We start from the raw sequence: 26,114 nt of genomic DNA, 5'->3' as shown, positions 1-26,114 counted from the left end.
GTGGATTCAACAACTGTTGCTTTTGTTGCTGCTGCTGCGGAACCAAACTACCGTTCAGTCCGCGCTGCGTGGCGCATCTCGGGCTAGAATGAAGTCTATTCCAAGCCGAGACATTCAGTCTGGATCAATGTGCAAGTTCATGGGGATATATAAACTCCAACGTGTTTAAGGTAAATAATAAAAGAGAGCGAAAGAGGCAGAAGTGCATGGATCGGTTTCCTGTATTAACTAACCATTCTGTTGCTGCTTTAATATGGCTATTCAATATCATTCGAGTATCAATAGGCTACCGACGCTTCAGACCTGCTAGAGGCGCATGTCTGCAGCAGAGGCAGACAAGGAGCGTCTGTCTGATGAATGGAAAGCCAGACGGGCTCTGCTGTAGACTGCGGTGATCGGATAACCTGTTGAATTGCAGCTGTCAGTCAGCGCCAATCCACGCAGGCAACACAGCCTGCAAAGAAATCACTTAACAAGAGAAACACAGCGCGATGCCACAATAACAACCAAAGTGGCTTCAGCGTTTTTGTTTTTTTTGGGTTTTTTTTGGGGGGGGGTTTGTTAGTTTTTTTTTTAATTATTATTTTTGCAGCTGGTGGTTATTTCCAGAGATGCTCTGTTGCCTACCAGGTAAATGCTCCCTGTCCTCACCGCTTCATCTGTCTGTGCATCTGCATAATAGAGTTCTCCCACCTCCTTGCTGCTAACATAAATATTAATCCGGCAACCTAAAGTCACGTTGTAGACAGACTAGGAAGTACGCTGGTGTCAAAGGTGGCAGGCCTGTCAAATGAGAAAAGGGGGGAGGGGGGGTGTTGTGGGGGAGGGGTGCTGCTGGGGGGGTCATTTTAATTAGTGAAATTTCTGATGGGACAAGTCGTTGTTTTTGTCTTACGTTCTGTAATGCCTTCTGAAGGTGGTAGTGGCCACGTAGCAGGTTACCCACGTTTAGTGTGCCACCAGATCACGTTATCCCCCATTCTCTGCAGCAGCACTTACAGCGCGCGAAGCTCTGCCGGTAGGACCTTGAGTCATATCTCCACAATAGCTTTTCAACATTGCCTACCCACGGATTTCCAGTCCTTTGGTTGTTGAAAATAGCTTGGCTGCTCCCTGCCGCTATGGCTAATTCCTTTGGAACCGGTGGATCCAGTTTGATCCATCCCTCTCTTTCTTTCCCTTACCAACTTGTTGAGTCTTCCCCCTCCTCGGTGTTCCTACTGTAAAAGTTCACTGTGAAAGGCTCAGCTAATCGGTGTGTGACTTCTGCTGAAATGTCGCAAGTTTGAATCAAGTGAGTGGCGAGCTCGATGGGTCGATTTTAAAGTGGAAAACTCGACGGGAAGCGCGCAGACGAGGCTTTGACGCAGCAGCAGTCACCTGTAGGATACTCAGATGCGCTCCTCTTAAACTTTTCTCTGCTTTTCTGAACTTGCTTAGGCGAATTTTCACATGGTTTACATGTTCTTGTCATCGGACTGTTGTTGAAACTTGCTGACCTTAAAAAAAAAAAAGTTGTTTTTTATTCTTTCATAGTGCGAAATCGCTGGATGAAATAAGTCATTTTGACTTTTTTGTTTCTTTAAAGGGAGGTGGAGACATCTTACCACCCCCCTCCCCCCGTCCTTGACTGAAATTACCAACTAATTTTGCACAGGGGAGACACTTCAAGGTAATTATAGGAATCCACCTTTTTTCTATGTATTGCATTTTACTTTGTTGTTTTGCTTTCACGTTTCACTTTTAACTTTAGCTGCTAAGAAGTGTATCGTAGCTATAACTAGAACCTAAAACAAATGCTTTTTCAACTTGCTGTTAGTGTAAAATGGCCAAAGGTTTCCTCCATGTAGCTGCTAAGTGAAGTGAGTTAAGAAAACTGTTGCTAGCTCTGTCTTTGTTACACAGTAAACTGCTATTAGAAAATAGAAATAAGGATGTGGGACATTCTGCATTTGGCCTGCAGATTTCTTTTTTTACCTTTAATGAAGAACAAGTTAAGCTTCATGTTCTTCAAGGAAGCCAGCAGTTGTGCTGTGACAAATTTATTGTGTGATAAAACTTTGTGTTTAACAAACCATTAGAAAAAATAAAACTATATTACAAGTCTTTCAGATGCAGTGCATTTACAATTCATCAATCGTAACACACTTACTTTAAAAACAGATCTTCTACTCAACAATAACAGTGGGTTGAGAGATAAAGATGAACCTAAGTTTGCAATTAATTAGTAATTAATGACTTATTTACAACTTCAAAAGGTGACCGTAGAAACCAGATATTACAAACATGCCCATAAATGTGAGGTTTAGAAGTTGCATGTTAAAGTGGGTCTCTGCACAGCTGAAACTCAGTGAATTTTAGTGGTTTAATTCTCCCTCTGTTTTACATTTTTGATTTATTTATTTAATCTTTTTTTTTCTTTTGCCTGTTTTGAATGGGAACACTATGGCTGATATAATCAATCACATCATTTCTGCCTCAATCATGGACCTCATGTATATTATATATAAGCCATAATTGTGTATCGTCATAGAAAATCCCATTTATAATTTAACTGTCACTTAGACAAGAATGTATTTTATATAGATAACATGAAACTAAAATTTGGCCATTCACACATTTCAAATAGTTTAAAGTGTAGCATGCTAAATATATACGAGGGACTGCTCTAATAAGACAACTGCACAGACCAGTGCCTCTGTTGGAAAGGACCTCTGTCCACCGGAATTCATGCATCTAAAGCTGCTTAGCGGCTGTAAATACAGGTATTAGTGTGATTTTAGACTAATTAATAGTTTTCAGGCTCATAGTGTTTGTGTGAACACTTGATCAAGGTTAATCCCGAAGGTGCTCATCATTGTTGCATACTATGACACACAGCTCAGGCTGCATAGCTTTCGAAATACACATATCCGGTTAAATAAATCAGGAATAAAGACTAGAAGTATAAGCATATGTGCAAAAAGTCTTTGTGTTACGGTAACATAAAAGTCACGGTCATATTTGGTTTTGTTCCCTGCAGCACTCCCTGCAGCACTTGAAATGGAGGCTCCCGATGACTATTGTGCTAGTAAGTCCTCATATTGCTTACACATTACAACCAATACACACGGATAGTCATTGACTCACACTTTATGACCAAGGACAGAGTTTGTACAAAATATCAAAATGTGTGTCTGTGTTTTGTTTTGCTGATGACGATAACGCTGAGGATGATAATGATCGTGTCTGCATGCTATTATGTAATTGTGGCTGTGACGTTATAAATGTATTTTGACTTTGACTTGACATCGTTTCCACCTTTTTCACATAATGTTGATACAAAAAAAACTAAATTTTTGCAATTACAACAGTGTAAACATTCAAGGGATTTTCCCCCAGTGCAGCCCTTTTCCTGTTCACCCCTTAAAGGTAGAGAAAACGAAGCATTAGCGACATCCTGTTGAACACAGTAGATACTGGATATGCACTTTGTGGTGCTCCATTGCCCTTTACTGGTTTCCTTTGGGCAGGTCTCTTGAATATCTTGCCTGCACCCCTTGTATTTTGCTTTGGTAAGCATATCTGAAAACAGGTAGCATGTTGTTGATGACATCATCGGGGACTTTTAGGTCTCCATTGGGGGTTTGTACTTGTAGGAACACTTGGCAGGCGGGGTAGGGGTGGTGGCGGAAGAAGAAATGGAAGCTCTTCCTCTCCTTGTTTGTCTGTGGGACGCTTCTGAAATGATAGTTTGGAACAAATAGTGCCTGGTCTGTTCCGTTAGCATGAAACTGCGGAAAACACGCATCTTCGTGGAACGCAACTGTTTTTATCCGAATTTGCTCCCATGTATTTTACTCGTAGGTCAATACATTAGCAAGACACTGCTGACTGTGAGAGAAGATTAAGGTCAAACATCGTAATGGTTGTGAGATACATCATCATAATCACTACACTCTCCTACACGCACTGCTACACTCTACTACACTAAACCCGACCATCCACTTTATATCCGAACATATCTATTCTTTTCCCCATTACAGAACACAGAAATGTACTTTCTCATACGCATAGTCACAGCACCCTACAGTAGTAGTGTGTATCAGCTGTATGTGAGATACATTTTATTGGCAGCATGAGTGCACATAAGGTCAATGCAGAGACATGAGAGGTGTCATATTCCTCCTGGGAGGCACAGGTTGAAAATGATGCATCAAAACTTTCAAACTGAGCAAAATTTTATCCAAGGCTTTGTTCACTTGAATGAGAATGTTGGCTTTGATTTCCGTGTGTGTGTGTGTGTGTGTGTGTGTGTGTGTGTGTTTGTATGTGTGTGTGTGTGTGTGTGTGTGTGTGTGTGTGTGCATGCGTGCGTGTGTACACTAATGGTCAAAAGTTTTAGAACACCTCCTTTTTTCATTCCATTTTGCATAATTACACGTCACAGTGTCTCTGAAATTAATGTATAGAGCAAATAAATAACTGGAGATTTTAAAAGCCAAGAATCATTGAATATTTTTGTTGAACAAGATTTAAACAAAAATTTTTGACTCGTCCAGCAGCTGCATACACTTATGGCGTTCTGTCTACAATGTACAATGTTTAAGTCTGGAGACTGTGCTGGTCTTCCACCACGTGAAGCCACCGTCTAAATGTAAAAAAAAAAAAAAGAAGTAGTTGATGGAGTAAACTACTTTTGCCATGTTGGTGTAGCTTTGTAGCTTAGCTAGCTACATTTCTCTGGGGATTGCTTCAGTAGCTTCAGTGTAGTGATGCTTCAGAGTGGGCTTTTGTGGCTTTTATGACGGGGGGACTCTGATTGCGTTACTTGCTGTCAGTCAGTCAAATCTGGTAACACTGTTTATGAGTCCAGTTCATGAACATGTAGACATGAAACACAGGAGATGAGTCTTAAGGATATTATTTGAAAATTATAGGCTTTGAGACCAGTCAGAGGCTGGTCATCAGTAATACTAGCTAACTTAGAACTAATGTCTAAAGTTGTTACATTGGTTGTTTGGGATGAAAAAGCATGAGCTGAAAAACAATACAGCAATCAAACTTGTGCAAGTAAGGCAATGTGACAATTTATTAGATTCATTATTTTGGAGTTATATGCCCCACAAACAAGGTGGAAAATATTTGAATTTGTATAGTTGTGTGGGAGAGCACTACTATTCTCAATCATATGAACTGTAGATACTATTAATGTCTATATGTAAAAGAGAATAAGAGTATCTGTGACTCAGAATTGTAGTATGAGACATACAACTTGACAGTGTATAAAATTTTATGTGATTGATAGGATTCGTGGTTCCAATCTCTGATCAGCTTAAGACATTATATAGAACATGCACATAAAGAAGAAGTCATGGTTAAAATGTAGAAATTTTTGCTATTGTGCTAACACAACATGAGGCCCTTAATTGCACTGTGGTTGGATTTGAATGCTCCTTGTAGCCCAGATGTTGACAGCAGAATGTACAAGGTTTGTTTTTATGAAGTCCGTTCAATAATCGAGAACTGAAGCTGCCTTCCTCTTTAATCAACCGACCTTCCTTTTTCTTTAAACACTCTTCTCACACCATTATTGATAACCACGTGAGCTGCCTTTGTCAGTCATTCTCTGCCCCACAAGTTATCATACTCTCACATGCAATTTTACTTTTTCCTACACAACACGCTGCTTTGCTCCTCCACATAGACCATTATGATTTATCACATACGCAATCATTCTCTCACACATATTATCCCACTCTCTCACACGCGTCATTTTGTTTCACATGCTCATTGTCACATAAATATATCATGATAGTAATTCAGACACACTTCTTCTGTCACACTTCTGAGTAATTCTATATTTTCATTCTCACTCACACACACCGCTCTGTTTTAAAGAAAATAACTTTTTTCCTCAGTATTGCACCTGTACTGATGACCAATAATGTGTCGAACATTTATCAAGGATTATTATAAAGTTTTGTTATTGCTGCATGAAAAGAATGAGATAAATACTTCCTAGTTATTTAGTATTTAAAATTTTAAATTCAAATTTGGCTTTTTTGTATAACTACAGTTTAGCACAGTTTTGGTTGCAAAAGATGTAATGATTCACAATGTAAGAAACAACGCAATACTACACTACGTACACTATATAATAGTATACAACACTATACGACAACAATGCTATACTACATAGTATAATTAAATAAAAAATAAAACATCCAGTAAACATTATGCAAATTCAGTATGCAATCATACTCCAAAAATAACTATTATGACAATCTGAAGTTATGTAGTCTACCCGCCACATCATGTCAGACAGGATAAGCTTGTTAATATCTGAACGGCAATACAATATCCAATAGGTTTGACAGCTTTACATTGTAGGTACTTGAGCTAATGCTAGTTTTAGAAATTGACATAACAAGGTCTACTTCACACCCTCAAATCCTGAAGGTCCCAGTCCAGAGCTTTTAAACTAATAACCCTGAAAAAATATTTGATATACTTTTAGGATAAACTGTGATATTTTACCATCTGTTTATCAGCGAGTCATTGGTCACTGACATTTGTCTGATGCTATCAGACTGTTCTCTAAGATAAATATTCTGTTGATCTTTTAAACAGGAAAAACCCACAGCCTAATCTAGTTTGATGTTCTGTTTTTTGCTCTAATTTGATGGTGGTGACATTATAGTACAGACAGGTGCAAACATCTCCCGTGTAATGCAGAAATCTAGTGGTAGCCGACTGAAAAGATAAAACAGATTAAAACTAATGAGCTGCATTAGTTGGTGTATAATTTCAGTTGAGCAAAGTTTCAGTTTATCAATGAGCCCCATCAGCCTCTAAATGAAACTAATCGCATTTTCTGAGCTCCTGCACAATAATCCGTGAGGAAGCACTGGGTTCAGTATCATCTTAAAAACAACAAAAAGTATTTCTTCAAAGCCCTCAGATTGCCTCATACAGTACTCATTTTGTAAACTGTCTTTTTTAACAAATTCTATTTCCACATACACTAGTAAGCGGTGAAGAGTGGTGGTTCTTTCAAACCATGTTTGACCAAACATGAGCTAACACTTCAGCTAAGAGAACACATAAAACAAGCAGCATACACACATTTCAATTTTAGTTTGACCATCTCAAGTAATAAACATTTACAACAGTTACATATATAAAGTAGAGTTGTGGTAGGAGAGTATAGTGGTGTGTGTGTGTGAGATTATGATGGCTGTGTGTGTGTGTGTGTGTGTGTGTGTGTGTGTGTGTGTGTGTGTGTGTGTGTGAGAGAGCAAGTATGATTTATGATCTGTATAGTCCCCCTTCTTCCAGAGACAAATGAAAATCATCAGATTTAGCTAGTTAATCACAAAGTTTTTGTCACACTTCCATCTTAGCTCTACAGCATTAATCAAAGACCCTCCATGAATGCTGCAGCAGGTGGCAAGGTTATTCAATAGCTGGACTTTACTATGAATTCTTTACTGATTTCACTTAACTCTTGAGATCTACTCTGCAAATAAGTTAATATTAGTTTTCTGTGGAGGTGGGCTTTACCAGTTTTCCCTCCTTTCATGTCACCCCCACAGACACAAATGTAGATTACCACAAATAGAACACACCGCTGCGCTTGGTAATTAACAGCAGGTGCTTCTGTAATACTTCTGGAATGAAGTGTGTAAGGCAAAACTATTCATTTATTCACAAATGAAATTCGTCAGTTGTATTTCCAATACAATATTTTATACATATTACAAGTATAAGTTAAGGTTTGTTTATCTCTGTATATTTTTTCTGTGTATTGGGTCAATGGTGTATGGCGTATCTGTGTGTTATGAATCTGTGTCTTAAGGAAGGTTCAGGGGTTGACAGGAAAAACCAGCTCCCATACAGTTTGTATCCAGAAACCAGACCTCGCCGCTCCATAAAAAGAATCTTATTCAGTTCTTTACACAGTTAGACATGGGTGCTGTGAATCATGTTTTGTCATCTTATTCACTTTGACCATCACAAACAGGCAAATGGAGCTTAACCTTGGTTTATTTTGGTTGTTTCCAGAGCCTTGTCATAGAATATCATCCCTGAACCTAGATACCATTTATAATTACTTGTGCGCTTTTATCAGTAAGTTGCAAGACCAGAAATTGAATCAACTCTTATTAGATTACTGAGAGGATGACTGTACCTTAAAGCTATGCATTCATTTAGCTTCAGTGATTAAAGTCAGCATTTATTACACCTACAAGTTTCAAGTGTACACATTTGTTCCTTTCCATTTGCCACCACATTAAATTATCCCAATTTGGTGCATTACTCAAAGTACCTTTCCCCTGGCAAGTTATGCCTGTTTATTATCCTCATCTTACTGTTCGTACAGGATTGACTCAGCAAATGCGGGGCACCAACGCAAAACTTCAATTCAATCCATGCGAGCGTGTGTGTGTGTGTGTGTGTGTGTGTGTGTGTGTGTGTGTGTGTGTGTGTGTGTGTGTGTGTGTGTGGAAATGCATGTACTTCAGTGGCTGTGTGGGTGCATTTGACCACTATAAGCAACAGATGAACATGATATAGTCTTTCTTTCGTGCCATTCTTTATGACAAAAACACGCTGTTGACAGCATTATTCATGAATGAGCACACATCATGAATGTTATTTTAATATTTGATCCATATTATTAATGTGTGAAGGAATTTATTTTAACCCTTTCAATACAAAATAAATAAACAAAAATAATACTGTTAGAATCTGTAATAGTTGGTTCTTATTTTAGCATTTTGGCCCCAGGCAGCCCAAAACTATTAGTTAATGTCTGAGACAGTCTAGCCATGGTGCTGCTAGGTAGCTGTCAGCGTCTGCTACAGTAATGGAAAATCTTTCATGACAAATCTGGGCCACTCCTGTCTCCAGGACAGCGCTGCCAAGGGATAGCCAGCGTCAAGTCACCTGAGATTTCCTCCAACCCCAACCTGTGCAACCCGAGCTCAGGCCCAGGGATTGTGTCATGGACATCGTCTCCCAGTATGCCCCACTCAGTGGGGTTGCCACTACAATGGAACAATACCACACAAGAGGTTGTCAATTTTAGAGGAGCTGTCACAACAAGAGGAGATCTGACACAGATTTCTTTTTCATGTATGAGGGATCATTGTAGACATATTCAGCACTGACAAATTGTAACAAGGCCGTCTGTAGCGGTTTCAGATGTAACATGTAGCACGGCCCTTTGATTTTTACTGAAACTTCCTCAGCTACAGCTGTTGCTCCATCAATTTTAAGAGCGTTAGACAGTCTGGAGTTATCAAAATGCATGCTTTCCAGTTTTTCATAGTTGTCAGTATGCTTGAGGAAAACTTTTAACTGTGCTGGTGGTGAATGATGGCTCACTGTGGTTCCTAAGGGATCTGACACCTGGGTCAGCAGGGGTGTTTGCCTGTTGCCACTGTATTGTTCTAGTGACCCTGACGGGGCCGGGGTGTAAGGGGATAAGGGATTGGTTTGCTCTCCCTCTGAGTGGACACAGGGCTATCCATAGCCTGGGTTCTGTACAGGCTGCTGAGAGAATGCAATCTGATCCACATTTGCTGGACATTAGGATCCCATAGGTGAATAAAGACAGTTAAGTTTGTTGCCTTCTGCGTTCTGTAATGTCACCCCTACAGAGACCATTCAGGTTAGGCTTAGAAAGAGATCTGACAGGGATGAAATTATTCTAACCTAACACCCAGATGCCGTATATGATGTGAACTGTTAGCTTAGCTAGAAATGTGATCAACATTTATTCATTTTCACTATCTGTCTAAACGTGACTAGACCAGAAGTATTTTTCAGTTTATGTGTGGTATGTATTTTGACTGTTTTCAGCAACAACTGACCTCTCACTTGACCACATTACTAATTTTCTTCATCCTCATCTTCGCTTTTGAAACAGTTTCATGAGCCCTACTCCTTGACTTTTTTTTTTTTCACATAACAGCATTGTATTGTATTTATTGTACTACTACAGTATTGTACATCACAATGAAGATTGCTGTGTTTCTGTTTGTCTCCCAGGTAACGGCAAATTCTCTCCTGGTAAGGAGAACTCGAGAATGTTGGCAGATATGTCAACACCTAATGGACAGACAGTTCCTCAGGGTCCTAATTCCCCCAGTGGTGAGTGCTCAATCAATAGAAACACATTTGTGTGGTCTGCTGAGAAAAGCTATGCGCACATGCAGTTTCTCCTTTAAGCACATACACTGTTCTTACTGACTAGATCAGTTAATTTTGATTATTGTACTTTGCTCTTATTATTTTAAGTTACTCGTAATGAAACTCAACTCTTTCACAATAAAAGCTTCCGGGGAAGGACGGATTACTGTATTTCCTCTGAATGAAGGAAGGTTGTTAATGTGAAATGCAGTAGATTGAGGATGTTTCTAGAGTAGTTGCAGTATGGAATCAACATGGTTAATGTGAGCACAAAAAAAGTGCTCTTGATGTTTAAGTCTGTGCCTTGAATGGTAGTTTGCCCTAATCAGTGTGTGAGCATGTGTATGAAGGAGTGAATCACAATCAGAGAAACTTTATTGATCCCTGCGGGGAAATTGCTTTTTTACAAATGCACAAACATGCAGTAAGAAAAAATGAAGTAAAGAAGTAAAAAGGTAAAAAACTACTATAAAAAAAGTAGTAATGATAAATTCACAGTAAGTGAATGAAGTAAGAAAAATGTAGAAATGGAAATTTACAAAAAGTAATGTGTGAGGTAGAATTTCCAGAGCTCTTTCACAGTGTCCTGTCTCCTCTGGTAGTGCAGTCCACAAACTGAGTGAGGTGGGGAGAGTCTTGTCCAATTGAAGTCCCCTGGGAGATCATGAAGAAAGCACTGGGGTGCAGAGTCTGCAGTCTTACAGTAACAGAGTGGATGATGGGTTAGCGGAGGGGGGGATGTAAACAACAACCATTATGGCATGTGAGAACTCCCTGGAAATGTAGTATGGATGTAGCCTCACGGCTAATAGCTCAATGTCTGAACTGCAGAAATGTTTTATTGTGTCCACCCAAACAGTGTGAAAGCTGAAAAACTTTGAGTGTCAAAATGCAAAGCAAATTATGCATAAAAGCACTAAAAGAATTATAAAGAAGAAACAAAGAAAAACTGGGTACAGTTTGTATAAAAATGCCATACTGCACCTTGTTGTACCATATTGCTCTTGTACTGTACCTTAAGGGTTGCTTGGTTCCTTTCAATGTATTGATCTGACGCCTCAGATTAGCTTTAGCTATGTCACTGTGAAACAGCAAAGTAAGAAAAGGGGAAACTCTGTGAAACAAGGGACACGAGTAAGAAAAAGGGAAGCTTCTTTCCCACAAGTTAAGAGATACAGGGAGGTGGGCTGGGTGATGGTTTTCACAGGGAGATACTCTTCACCGATAAGACCTGTTGTCATTCTGGAAGTTGCTTAACATGATTTGCCATTTGAGGTTTTGTTACAAAAGAAGGGCTGCATCACATCATCTGTTGAAAATGAACATGAAACCATGTCAAATTTCAGTGCCAGACTCCTAAACTTGCCAGCTAGAACATAAACTCCGGTTTTGTAATTGTAACTGGTATTGTAAACTCTGTCTGGTAATAAATGATGATCGGTCAAATTACACCCTTTGGGCTAGGTGACGGTTTGGGTGGTAAGATAATGACTTCTTCAGAAAGAAGACATCCTGTAAACATTTCAATCAATTGTGAGCTTTATCTCGGATTGTGGAAAACTTGATTAATCGCAAAAGTATAAATTAAATACTGCTTTTGTCGTAGCAGCCCTTTCAAGCGTATCCTCATCTGACCACTCTCTGCTTCCAACCCTGCCACACTGTTGAGACAGATGTAAAGATGCAAGGAGCTGAATAGCAAGGACGTTCAGGTCTGCTCCGTGTTGCCAGGATACAGCTGTTGAAGACACGAGTATTGGTATAAGTGTTGTGCACAAACGGTGGCAATGGAAATATACAGTATAAGTATGAAGAATGGTCGATAAAAAAAGGAAATGTAGTCTGAATTACTAAATTTCTTGGATGCAGCTCCAAAACCTGAGGGGACAGTTGAAAGATGCAATCAGAAAGGAGTTTTTAGTAAAACAACCACATGTGCTCACACTGTGATTACTGTCCCTGTAAATCCCAAAACAAGATCATCAGGTTCAGTAAGTTTGGCTTGGATAGTTTTAAACTCCATCTAAAGCCCCTTTCACATGCATCTTTAACAACAACAAGATTAGATTTTTAGTGTAAGATGCTCCCAGAATTTGCTGGCTGTTGAACTAGTATGATTTTTAGAAATTCTCTTTCATGGCTGTACTGCAATAAAGTAGCAAATAGAAGGTTTTTTTTTTGTTTGTTTTTTTTTTTTATAGGAAACCAAGTTGAGTCAAGTTTTATTATAAGGCCCATTCAAACAACCAAAGCAGCTTAATCCCTTTTAGCATACACTTTTCTTTGATATTGTTGCATTTGACAGTTTTACAAAGAATATACAAAAAAACTGTAAAGACGACACTGCATTCTGCTTGATCAAAGCACGCATTCATTTTTAAAATGGTAATTCTGATTGTGTTGCGTGTGTGTGTGGAAATGGCTGGAAATGGGGTAAATTCCAAGACAAAGGAACTTTCCTTTACAGAGTGTAGCTGCTTTGTGGCACTGGTAGAGTTCCTGCGGTGGACAAAGCAAACCTTGCTCATCTGGTTGACTGAAATGTTTACAATATGTACAATCCAAGTGACTACTGGGACAAGACTCGAGGTGGCTGAAACTAGGTGTAGCTGTGTTACGTGTGCTTTGCTATCTACTGGATTATTATTTTTGTGTACAAGTGATACTAATTGCTGACTGATAACTAGAGACTCCAGTGGTGAATAGTTTCCCGCCACAACCACCCACACATCCACACCCACGCTCACACGCACACATGCACACACTCACACACTCACATACAATCTTTTGCCCCTTGTCATCCAGCCGGTCTCCCATTGCTAGTCAGGTGTTTTAAGCTACAGGGCCTCTGACACTCCCTTTCTACCCAGGAACAGTCAGGAACCAGACCAGCCTGTTTCTCCTTCTTGTTCCGTTGCCATGTCTGTCCATCCCAGTTCTGTCTATGCTGAGTTGTAAAGTTACTAGGATTCCCCCACTCCACATACCCATTTAATGATATATTTTGCATGGCTTAAGTGTGTCTGTGGCCGATCAACTCTTTCTACCTCCAGTCAATCCAGTACATCCTTGGACAGTTCATCTCAGGCTTTTACAGTCCAACTCAATTGTACAGAGGCTGCCAGCCCTAACCATAACTTAGTTAAACTCCATTCATTGCAAATCAGCACAAACCATTTCAGTATAATCTAATTTATGCTCGAGTAAGTCGTGCAACCCAGGCCTAACCTACGCAGGCTGAACATACAAGCACTTTTATGCCTCTCTGCATCTGACACTGTAAGATGAGCATCGCAGCATTGCTGTTTTTTTTGTTTTACAGAACTGACAATTAAGCAAGAGGAAGAAACAGTGGAGGAAGCTGACAACAGAAGCCCAGCACTTGAAGAAATAGGCCACACAGGGGAGGAAGGAGTAGCATTGGAGGAATCCATGACTGGCAGCCCAAGCAACGTACAGGATGGATTATCTGGGCCAAATGCGACTGCTGATGCAGGAAGTCGACAACCAAATGGTACAGATTAGTGTATTCCAAATGCCATTATAGTAGCTGTCTGGTATAATTGTTGCAATTTTTATGATGATCTTTAAGCATTAGAAATCCTAAACATTAAAACCAGGGTGGTGTGTAGTTTCCCGCACACAGTCAGAAATCATTTTGTTTTCCTCGACAGTGGGTGTGGATTGCTCTTTGCTGATTTGTTTTGGTTTGTTTTTTTGTTGAAAGACAATAGCTTAGACATGGAAGTATTATCAGGGAAAAAAATATCCTTGGAATCCCCCACAACCTGTTCCAGCTGACGCCATGACTGCCCTGGTTGTCACAGCATTGGGATCATATTTCTCTTTTCCATCTGGCTGCAGATCAAAAGATTTGCTATTAGAGCAGAAGACAGTAATGTGTACTGAACTACATCATTCCACGATCCAGCACACATTCTGTGATAAACACATGCCGACTCCCATTCATTACTATGGAAAACATTGCATTTACTATGGAAAGGTCTACAAGTAGGTGTAGTACAGTCATGTTTTCAGTAAGCAGTGTATTAAGTTCTCAAGTACAACTAAATGTCTTTAATAAAGCAAACATGGGGAGAAGATGAAAGTTCAATTAAATCTAGATTTCATGTGAATCAATCAATTTAGATTAAACTGAATTCAGTGTAGTTCAAGTAATTTCAGTGTAATTCAACAGTCCAACACAAGTGATTTGTTTCAGTTTAGTTGAACACAGTGCAGTTCCCTTTAGTTTATAGGTACAGATAGAGAAATTGATTGAGTATTGTAATAAGAATTTGATTTGAATAGTTGTTATTTTTCTTGATTTTCATTAGTAATCATCTACTAGAAGTAGTTCATGTGAGGACAATCTGATAGACAAGATAGTTTATTTATAAAAATCAGCTGTTCCAGCAGTTATGAAAACAGAAAATGTGAGAGTTCAGTTAGAGGCAAAAAAAACACAGTTTGAAAGGTTGTTGATACTTTCTAAAACATCTTCCACGATGAGTGTGGTATTGACTTCCTGTGCCTGCCTCTATCAGGTGACAGGCCGTTCCAGTGCAACCAGTGTGGCGTCTCGTTCACCCAGAAGGGAAACCTGCTGCGACACATCAAGCTGCACACAGGCGAAAAACCCTTCAAATGCCCCTTCTGTAGCTATGCCTGTCGGCGGCGCGATGCTCTCACTGGTCATTTGCGCACTCATGCTGGTAAGACTCCTCCTTGCCCTCTACTCTTCCCTTTGTACTCATTCACCTCTGTTAACCAGAAGAGATGGCATTAATAAGAAGTGCTTCAGAGATCTGGGAGAAAAAAAAACTTAACCCATAATGCTTTTAATGCTGGGATTGTCTATATTTATGTTTAGAGATAGTTCAATATGTGATACAGACCCCTGCTAAAATAATTTTATATACTAATATAATGCTTGTCTTACATGTCCACACTCTCTTCCACTGCTGTGTGTACTTAAATCATCTCAGTCTGTCTCTAGCATTATTATAGGAACCTTGAAAAATGCTTTGATCCTTTGTTCATAAGTGATCTCAGGACTAAAATATACCTTGAGAAAGCCAAACCATGTTCATATGTACATTCATCAGGAAGAATGTAAAGGCCCATGTCTGGTTCACCATAATGACAGTCTTTGTGATGCCATATTTTTCCATCTTCCATCAAAAAAAATCTCTACATGCTTTGTAAGTACGTCGGATATTAGCTCAGATATTTCTTTATGTGACTGTGTGTCTGCTCCCGTATGAGTTAGCAAAGCTACAGTGGCCACAGTAGCCATACGAGCTGGTTGGTGACTCTCTCTTGTTGTTAGACAGATGCAGTGGTTTTTTTTTTTTTTTTTTTCAATGTGTGAGTTATAGACAGCACTGTGAGTGCTTTGTGGTTAGGTACCAAGGACATCGTGTTGCTTAGTTGCTTGACTCACAAAGGAGGAAATTATCTGTCTGTTGAGAAACACATGGGGAGTGTTGTCTGTCTCTCTCAACTGTAACCCACTTTCCTATCAGAGAGGATGTGCTCTCCCCTCTGTTGCACCTTTGAAATTAAGGTCAGACAATACTGTTTCATTTCTACCTGTGATGCCCCAGTGGGGGCTACTCATATATAATTCTGTTTTTAGATCAAGGCAATGTCCATGTTTGGGTTCATTTTTTGTGTTTGGAATCTCTCGCCAAGTTGCGACTGAGGCACTTCTTTTACATATTTCTTAGTATTTCTGTTTCTCCACATCTGTCGTCAACCATGACCATTTTCCCATTTTCACTTCCTTTATTGTTCAGATGTATTTATTTGTCACATCCCCCAACCCCCTTTTTATCCTGTAAAATCATGATGAGTAAGTTACACCTGTCTCCCACATGGGAATTTGACGTTGCTAAGCTGTGCTGTCCTGACTCTCTTTTATGTACATGGACTGACTACTCACTACTCACTAGTCCCTGGGTGCTACAGATCTGGCAGCTTTGGCCTGGTGCTCTGCCAGGAAGAACAGGTGTAGCCAAAAGAGGGAAATAAAGCATAGAAAGAGAGGTCAGGCAAGTAAAACAAGAGTGCAAGCTAGTGAAGAAAAGTACAGCAGTGTGTACAAAAGTGTTGCATCTGGCTGCAGATTAAATGTTGGAATGTGACATTTTTCTTTGAGGCACAGTTGATTGGTGAAATGACAGTGCAGTAAAATCGTGGCTTGAGAGGCAAATGATTTTACATTTTGTAAGGCAGAGGATCTAAATTCAAGCAACTTCCCGTTTGTTAGCCAAATACAATCAGTCAAGTGAGTCTGAGTGCACAGAGGGGACCATTTGCATGAATAAGAATAGCAGCTGAAAAGTGGATTCTTCAGGTCCATCCAACATCTGCACAAGGCTGCGTGTGGGTGGTTATATAAATATGAAAAAGTAAGTCTATGTTGTGTGCGTGTGTGACAGAGTGTGTAGATGTGAGCTGATGAGAACATGGGAGTGATACTTTTGATTGAATACTGCCTACTCTACTGTTTGAGTTTCACGGCTGGAAAGCAGCAAATTGTTTCCATGATGACGTTACTCTTTCACTACCCAGAATGAATATTACTGCAATGACCTTGCAGGTACATGTACCCACACTTTGTCAAACCCTTTGTCATTAGCCACTGCTTTTTTTTTTTTTTTTTATCTGTTCATACTCAGAAAAAATGATAAAGAACCCTAGTTTCGAGTTCTGCCAATTCAGTGTCATTTAAAGACCACAAGAGTACTGAATGACAGATACAGCAGAAAACCTATTATCATTCCACATCACTCATTTGAAAAAAAAGTGCCTGCTGATGTAAGATTGGCCATGACTGGCCATGTCATTCTGTAACAAAGTGGGTTTTATATCACTCGCTCAAACCAAGACATAGTCCAGATAAAAAAAATACAACATTTACAGCTAAATGAATATTCAGTTCTGAGTAACTTGTCTTCTCGCGTAACATGTGCTTTAAAGAGGAAAAAAAAAGAAACGCAACATCCCCTTCTGTGGGAGAAAGAGTGCTTATGTTCACGTGTAAACTATGACTTACCACATAATGTGTGTCTGTGTGTGTGTGTGTGTGTGTGTGTGTGTGTGTGTGTGTGTGTGCGCACGCGCGCCTATGTGTTAGAGTCTTCATGCCTCAGACTGAAATGAGTTTGGTTTCTCTTTTCTCACGGTGTCAAGAAGAGCACTGGATCATCAACACATCTTCTAGTAATACCTGTCAGCATTATGCTAGTGAACATCTCACTACATTGCATTGTTAATGACGGTGTCTGGGTCACTGGGTCTGGCTCCCACTCACTACAGTCCCTTTATGAGTCAGTACATTAGTTTTGAGTATACTACTACAGGACACGGATCTGTTTCCTCAGTGGTGTCTGCCCTGCGTATGATTCACCTGAATGCAGTGTTTCAATTATTATTTTTTCTTATTCAACATTTACCTCAACATTCATATAGTTCCATTGTGCAAAGGTGGTGACACTGGTGACATTTAGTTGACATTTATTGGCCTGTTTTTCTAAGCTGTTCTTCATTTGTAACCATTGGTCAACTCATAACAAAGTGCCTCTCTGGTGAATAATAATGTCTATAAATCACAGTAGCCAATTTTAGGATAATTGTATAATTTAGTTTGGTATTCTTCTTCTTTTGTTCACATTTAAATGCATTTATTGTTTCACTGATCCACTGATGCGTTGATCCATTAATTAACTGATAAAGCCAGTTGGATGGAAGGATTGGCTGGTGGCTTGGCTGAGCTAGATGTAAAGGATATGTCTTCATCTTTCCACTTGTCTAGGTAGGAAGGAATTGAATGAAATAGAAATGGCACAATGAATCACCCTCCACCTCCATGTTAGCAGTTTAACATTGGAGTTAGTTTCCTACCGCCGCATGGGATGCATGATCAACTCCGCTATTCACTCATGCAGTGGGAGTTAGCGTTATGTTTCAGAGACCAAAGTTTTTTGAACTGCAGACTTTATGGTGCAACTTACACTGTCGCCCACAACTTGTCTGTTTTAGTCTGGTAACAGTTGTGTGGAATCCTCGCACTAGTAGTGGAACATCCATGATCTCAGAGGCTTGCTTCCGGTTTGTTTGCACTACTAACTGTTTACAGTGTTTACTACTACGCATTCCATGTAGTGACTGAAATTAATATGCTGTCCCTTTGAATCTTCACTTTTAGTGGGAAAACCACACAAATGTAACTACTGTGGGCGGAGTTATAAACAGCGAACATCTCTGGAGGAACATAAAGAGCGCTGCCATAGCTACCTGCAAGGTATCGGCTTGGATCCAACTGCCAACACTGGCCCTTACACAGGTAAAACCTTTTGCTCAATTCTGAAATAATGAGAATGAAGGTGGCCTAATGTGTACCGGAAACAGTAGTACAGTATATTGCAATGCATCATGAAAGCTGGATCTCAAAGGAAAGAATCAGGATTAACATGTACACTTCTACACACTTATTTATTAATTATTAATCCATTGGAATTTATACATTTCAGTGCATTAATGTGTGTGGACAACAACAAATCCATTTAAAAAAGTGAAAGAAAAAAAGCCTAAAAAATATTCATTACTACATTATTAAAGAAGGTTTTGTGGTTATTTATTTATTATTTGCACAATTATTTTAACATTTTCATAAATTTGTGCATTTGTGTATATAAATATAATTACCTTATTTACTATGAATTCAGTCATTCATTCTTTAAAAAAATTTGACGCAAGACAAACAACATTTCCAACAGAATTAGAAAAGTCAAGGAGGTAAAGACAGACTGAGTTTATAGATGAATTTCAGCCCATGATTGGTCCCAATAGCTAAATTCTGATTTCTTGTCATCATCACATCCTCCAAAAAGTTACCTGTTCGTTTTAGTAATCTTAACTACCCAAATGTGTTCTTGCCCTTTCTAATCCCCTTCGCTTCTCAACTTTTCAAGGTGAGGTTCCTAAAGAGCCAAGGCCCATGGCAGAAGCCAACGCCATGGCAACCTTTGATCGGCCACCTGTTATTGAAAGGCTACACAGCAATGTGGGCAAGAGGAAGAGCACCACCCCTCAGAAATTTGTGGGTGGGTATTTTAAACATCAGTAGACAGTCAATGGTTTTATCTACTTTAATGTGGAGATAAACTCCATGAGAAGCAGCTTGAGTATTATTTACTTGAATTTCATTAGATTCCCTCCATTTGCTTTTTCTGAGTCTGAAGTTAAGCCAGTGGTTGAAAAAGATTTTTTGTATCATGTTCTGCACTGATGGATTACCATGCAAGTCATAATTATGCTGTCAAGTCAAGTAACATTATGATGAATATGGTTTATACCTCAACTGGAGTCCAACTTGTGCAGCATTTCAGTGGGTTTCTGTCATCAGTGTGAGAGTTATTTGTCCAAGCAGATTCTGATTCAGTAATGTGGGCTTGAAAACTGATTTGCAGTGAAATGAAATGAAATGAAAGACGTGAAATATGTTATTAACTTATCTAATTGTTTGTTGTTTTGCGTTTACTAAGTCTGAGATATAGTTTTTACCTTCCCTCTCAGTGTTGCATCATACAAAAGTAAATAATATCACACAGTAACCCTGCACTACTTATGAGCACAGATTCTTTATTCTGAATTTGGTTTTATTTGCCACACTATTAGAAAAAGAGGTTGAGCAAGGTTGAGCATGCTTCAGCAAGCGGATGACTTAGAGGCAAGGAAATGTTTTTTTCACTCTGTGGTTAGGTACACCTGTAACTTTGCCATTGCTCTTATCGAGAGAAAACAGCTCACCGCATCCCTGTTCTGGAGGGGTTAAATAGTGCAGTAATAGATGGATGGGGCTTTCCACCCCATTAAACTCGTACACCTAGAACATCAAGTACAGAATATGAAAAACAAGTACCGTAAATATCAGAAAGATATAAGTTTTGACGGGCTAGAAAGGAAATTTTGTGAGGTCAAGCCATGCACATATTTTTGCACATTATTTGCCCCTTCTGTTTGTAGGTAAAAGCAAGACTATTTACATCGTTTTAATCTTTTGCATCTATATTTATTATGCTTTGTGTCTTACAACTTGAAATTAGCACGATCTTGTTAAATCAATTAAGAGTCACAGTCATAGTGCTACTCTATTTTGTCCAGGTGAAAAGATGGCTCGCTACAGCTATCCGGATGTAAGCTATGAAATGGGTCTTAAGTATGAAAAGCAGGCTGAAATGATGCCAGCCCACATGATGGACCAGGCCATCAGCAATGCCATCACATACTTGGGATCGGACACCCTTCGGCCCATGCTCCACCATCCAGGTCCACCTCTCTCTATGGCCGACGTGGTACCCATGGTCAACCCCCTTTTTCACCATGTCTTGCAACTGGGCCAACGAACAGAGCGTCAAGGAAACTGTGACACGCTGCCACCACATCCACCTCAGCCTCATGACTTCCCCAGCCATCCCACCTCAAACGGCCCCACTGCTGTAACCAGGCAGGGCAAGCCTCCCCAGTCAGGGCACGAGGAATCTCCCAACAACAGTGGAGTTGACTCTGCCGACTCAGCTCGCAGCAGCCCTCAGGAGAGGCCGGGCTATCATGGGAGCAACCGCACTCCTGGCCTCAGGTCTCAAGCAAGTCCAGCAGTGGTCTATACAGGTGAGCGGGTGACAACAGCATCACCGAGGAGCGGGGCAGGAATCGGAGCTGGGCTGATACGAATGGCCGCAGAGAGGCCTGTGAGCCAGGAAGGAGTGCGGGTGTTTGGGCGAGAGGGCCAGGAGTTGCGGGCCTTCCAGTGCGAGCACTGTCGGGTGCTCTTCCTGGACCATGTCATGTATACCATCCACATGGGTTGCCACGGATACAGAGATCCACTGGAGTGCAACATCTGTGGTCACCGCAGCAAAGATCGCTATGAGTTCTCCTCTCATATAGTCCGTGGTGAACACACCTTCCAGTAAGAGGATGGGTAGGAATTAAGAGGAAGAAAAAGAAGGGAAAGGAGCAATAGCCTGATATCCATCCTTATCCCCAGACCTCTGAGACTGCACAGTTGAATGGCACTGTAGACAAGTGTAGCACAATCAAAGACTTCTTTCTAAGCTACTTATTGTGAATCAGAACAGTTTAACAATCATATGAAGGTATGGGCCAAAGACACATTTTCTACATATTTAATTAATAATTAAATGTAGAGGAAGGAAGGTAAGATTTTTCTCCTAAAATGTTCACAAATTATTTAACAGAGCAGCTGTCAGACAACTTTGACTAGTTTTTCCTTTTAGTCTTACTTGTAAATGTCTCCTTTTGTCCTTGTCCCTTCGCTACCTTGTGGGCTCAATGTGGTGGATAAAATTATAGTTTCAGTTTAACCAGATAAAATATCATGGCTAACACAGAGGTAAAATAAAATAAGACTTCAGATAGTCTCTAATTAAAAAAATGATCATTCATGGATTCTTTCATGATAATAGCATTATGTGGTGTGATGGAATTTATGTGTTCAAAAAAGTTAAGATCGTCTACAGTATGTTTAAAATATTAAATGTATTGAAACCATTTAAATTGCTTGCTAAAAACAGACCCCACAAAGAGTTATGGTACTGATTTGGCCCACTGTTGCATATCCTACACAGGATCTGTGCTTTTTTTTTTTTTTTTTGTCTTAAGACGTTGCCACAACCAATAATTCTCAGTTTTCCTATGAATAACTGTGTAATGGTACGAATACATGATTGCTAGTAGACTTGGTGCCGGTACATTGCTGTCAGGCTTTGAACGTAATCTATGAAGAGAACTCTCAATACAAGTAGCAAATCAATGTCTCAACAAAATACAATTTGTACATAAATTATGTTGATCGTAAATGAGTTTTCCTCTCCAAAACAAATACTACCAAACGTAACGAAATCTTACACAATTTTATTACTGCATTTTATATCTAATTTATTAATCTAATTTGTGAAGCTTTAGCTGAAGTCTAGAAAAGCTGAAACCAGACAACTACCTCTTAACAACAACATTCAGCTGATGTGATAGTCTTCACCGATAAATTTTTTACAGATCAACTGACATATTTATTATATTAGGTTATTTTTCGTATTGCAAATCATGCAAAAATCAGTCACTTAGCACCACCAATGCTTGTCTGATTCTCACTGGCTGGAAAAGCACTTTTGTACCACCAGCACACAAAAAGAAAGCCACCAACCTTCTGTTGGTGGTTTGTGTAATTTGTAATATTAAAAGAAATAAACAGCTGAGTAACTTAGCTCAACCAATTCTCGAAAGGTTAAACCTATTTTACATTAGATTACATTATTCTATAACATTTGAAACACATGTATCACATGTATCCAAGTTTGTATCTTGTATTGAATGTAATAAAATCCAATATGCAGATTTGACCATTTGTTGATGAAAGGAAAAAAAATCACAAATATTTTGATATTGATTTGATGCAAATGTTTCAGTTAGGGTGCTTACTGAAAGTTGCAAGTATAATGAAATTGGCGTTCATTAATTTATAGAATATACATTTTAAATTGTTATACATTTGTAAATCACTTTTATTTGTTATCCCATGAGACCAAATTTGGTGCTTGTATTAGGATCTATTTCTCTCCGTAGCTATCAGCCTCTATTTAGCGTGCACTAACAAAGTAGAACTATTGATCATGAAGCAAAATCACACTGGAAGGAAAACAAGAAAGCACAAAGTGAAGCCTCATGGCAACATTCAAAAAGTTCAGCCATGGCCATCTTTTCTCATCTTTTCCTCCTACAGGAAATTATTAGATCGTGATGACTCACCGGTCGTTTGTTTAAAACTGGACTTCTACATTGACAGCCTAAGATGACAGAGGGAGGTAACCGTAAAAAATCTAGAAGTTGTTGAAGTTGTAATTACCTGCCTGGAGAATGATTATCTATGGGAATGGATACCACTGATGTACCTCACTTAATGCTTTAGGACTTTAGGTCTTTTTGATCTAATCCACTTTGTGATTTAGGACGGATGGGTCTGTGTGTATATATAGTATAAATGTTGTGCTTTTTTTTTTTCTGGGCTTGAGGATGGGGTCATGGGGTCTGCATTATTGGTGCTGTTTTCTAGCACGGTAAACACATGCTTATAAGCTTATACTGTATGTGCTTTCAATGCCATCTTTCATCCTATTTGTATGTCATGACAAACACAGGGAAACATCACAGAGGTGCATTTACCATGGCACCTTAAACTGTTGCCTAGCGCAGCTTTAACTGAAGCTGAATCCCTAAAATGTATTGCATTATGGGAATTGAAGGAGTTCTTGATTTGTATGTCATGCTGGTTTCCCACTGTAATATTATTAACCTGATCTTGTTTGAATCAGGCTGCTCATTATCTGCTCCTCGTAAACACCATCTCACACACAAGCGCACACACACACACTAATGTCTTTTCCTCACTCTTTGAATCTTGCTCTTTGCATTGGTATAATGTTGCGGCTTTCATCTATGACCTTTTACAGAGGGAATCAAGAATGAGACAGCATGAGCAAGAGGAAAGGTGAAATAAGTGTGGTTACCACAATTCTTTCAGGTACCACTCTGAAGGCACTTCCCAAAACTGTAGCATTCCGAGTCACCTCTGTAGACCTGCTCTAACATTAAAAGCTCATGTATGCAAAATGTAAATGGCAGATCCACATTCTCTTGTCCATCATCTACAGTATGTTGAAGGATTGGAGATTTTGATCCACAAGGCCAGTTGCAGCTCCTCCACAGTTACTGTCTCTGCCTGTGAAAGGACTCAGATACGACTGTGCTTTGTACAGTTGGCCATGCACTTTATGTCCATGCCCTGCCTATAGGCAGCATTATTTGTCTGTTGTTACATTAAAGTGTAGGTGGAGTGGAAAGCCATTACTGACAGGACACAGGTTCCTCTTTTCTTTTAAAAGAACAATCTTGGAGTTGCACATTGGACATTAATCTCCACATAGGTTTTGCAACATGTTCTTTTTTACTGTATCATTACTCCCATTTCTCCCAGGTCACTTTTCTACCATCATAAACAGCTGATTATTTTCTAAGGTTAAACTCAGTGATCTACTTGTCTATGTTCAACATCTACTTGTGATCAAAAGGCAGCTTTTTCACTGTTTACATGTTGCTTCTCTATTGCGCAACTGGTGCCCAGCTAGCATAAAAACGCACTGTCTGTAAAGTATTGGCACTGGAAATTGTTTACACCTCGCAGCTGTGATATTGACTCTATACATTCCTCTACTATATTATTCCTGTATATATATCATCTGAAAGCCTTATAAGTTTAGACAGGGGTCCTTCTAAAACAACATATCCTTTTCATTTTCCTATGGTAAAACATAAGTTAATGCTACCCTGATTTATTGTTTTCTTAATCCCCTTCAGAGGGAGTAATAATAAACAGACCAGGACAATTGACTTTGTGCTCTCATAGTAATGTTGTGATAAGAACATCCTTAGTTGTCCACAAATTCTTTAAGTGAAGCAGCCATATGAACAAAAAAGTAAAGAAGAAAGGTCTTCTGTCAGCCCTCCTAATGAGTGAGGAGTTTACTTGAAAATCAAAATCATTGGTATTGTTTCAGATTGCGGGGATGTTTTTTGTAAATCTTGAAAGTGAGTGTGCTAAATGCCTATTTTTCTGCTGAAATGTTAATGCAAATAGTTTTGTGAACTTTGTGTGTGTTTTTTTTAAGTTGAAAAATGTTTACAAAAATGTAAAAGACAGGGTTCAGGTGCATTGTATTTTTTAAGAAATAATATATGAGCGGTGTATATTTTGGCACTGAACATTGACATTATCCAAAAAAACGTGTGCTAATTGATCATTTCTCATGTTGATAACAACTTTCTGCTGTGAGGGCTCTCAGGTATTTGCATAGGCTGTGTATTTTTATGTCCTAAAATATGTGATTTATTTATCAAAAAAGATGCACATTAATTGAAATTCTTTGGTAATTTCTCTTGACTCAGTCCAGTACTGAATGGGCTGAAGGAGGTTGGAGGATTGTTCAGCCCTGTTTTTCAACGTCAATGACAATACATGAAGACACACTGCTGTGAAGAATACAATGTATATTTTTGAGGCATGGGTTTCTCTCTATTAAAGAAATGATTTTACTGCCTTTCCTGTTTTGTGAATTTCGAAACAGGAAGTGAGACGTGTTGTTATATAGTTTTCTTCAAAACATGCAAACTGTATCTTACTTGCAATTAAAAGATTTTATTGTGAGAAATAAAAATACAGTGCTTTAATCTTGTGAACAACATGTAAAGGCAAGTCAGGAAAAAGTCATTAAACTGGAAAAAGAGGCTAAATATGTCTGGAGAAATGGCTTGACCACTTATGCCCTCTTAACAACTACTTTGTAACAATATGCCCAGCATCTCTCTCTCCGAGATTCTGCACAGCAGAGTAGAAATCCACAAGCATAGACAAGGATCAAATAGTGAAGTGAGGAGATCGTCAAGTGACATTTGTTTAAAGTGTTCGACTGTAGAACACTTGTGTGAGATTCCACCCTGGGTGTGTTTTATTTGAATGGAAGGCTACATAATCAATCAGAAAATGTGCTCTTGTCGCTACACGTGGTCACTGTGTCTTAGAGTTATACTTAACATAATAGTATAATTTACTGCCCATAGAGCAGTTTCTCACCACAATCTGTCTCTCTGTTGCTTAGTTTAATGAGAGGCTCAAATCACCAACTGTACAGAATCATACTGTATGTGAATTCTATTTCAGGCAAATTTTCCGCTTAAACCGGACATGACTCATGAAAAGTGAAAGATAATTAAAATGAGACAAATAAGCCGTGATTGTGAAGCACTGGAGTTGCACTGCCAGTGTAACAGTGTGCTGATGGAGCACTCATTTT

The 26,114-nt window shown here is 39.2% G+C and overlaps 1 protein-coding gene across 4 annotated transcripts; it reads left to right on the top strand.

The window, feature by feature from the left end:
• ikzf2 (IKAROS family zinc finger 2) lies at window positions 1-25,478 on the top strand. Of its 4 annotated transcripts, none has more exons than XM_087176746.1 (9): window positions 1-170; window positions 1,589-1,672; window positions 3,023-3,070; window positions 10,039-10,140; window positions 13,502-13,693; window positions 14,727-14,894; window positions 18,395-18,532; window positions 19,161-19,292; window positions 20,353-25,478. In XM_087176746.1, the coding sequence occupies exons 3-9, from the start codon at window positions 3,043-3,045 to the stop codon at window positions 21,162-21,164; spliced, it is 1,572 nt and encodes a 523-aa protein (XP_087032872.1). In that variant the 5' UTR covers window positions 1-170; window positions 1,589-1,672; window positions 3,023-3,042; the 3' UTR covers window positions 21,165-25,478. The 4 variants fall into 4 exon arrangements, with proteins under 4 accessions (XP_087032872.1, XP_087032873.1, XP_023272399.1 ...); XM_087176747.1 differs by lacking the exon at window positions 1-170 and adding an exon at window positions 907-1,294; XM_023416631.2 differs by lacking the exon at window positions 1-170 and adding an exon at window positions 907-1,382.
• Window positions 25,479-26,114: the final 636 nt, after the last annotated feature.

This window comes from Seriola lalandi, unplaced genomic scaffold (assembly GCF_002814215.2).
Source record: "Seriola lalandi dorsalis isolate HSWRI2012SDOR001 ecotype SW California unplaced genomic scaffold, Sedor1 jcf7180002054568, whole genome shotgun sequence".
Lineage (NCBI taxonomy): Eukaryota > Metazoa > Chordata > Actinopteri > Carangiformes > Carangidae > Seriola > Seriola lalandi.
This window is presented reverse-complemented; position numbering and strand designations above follow the sequence as displayed.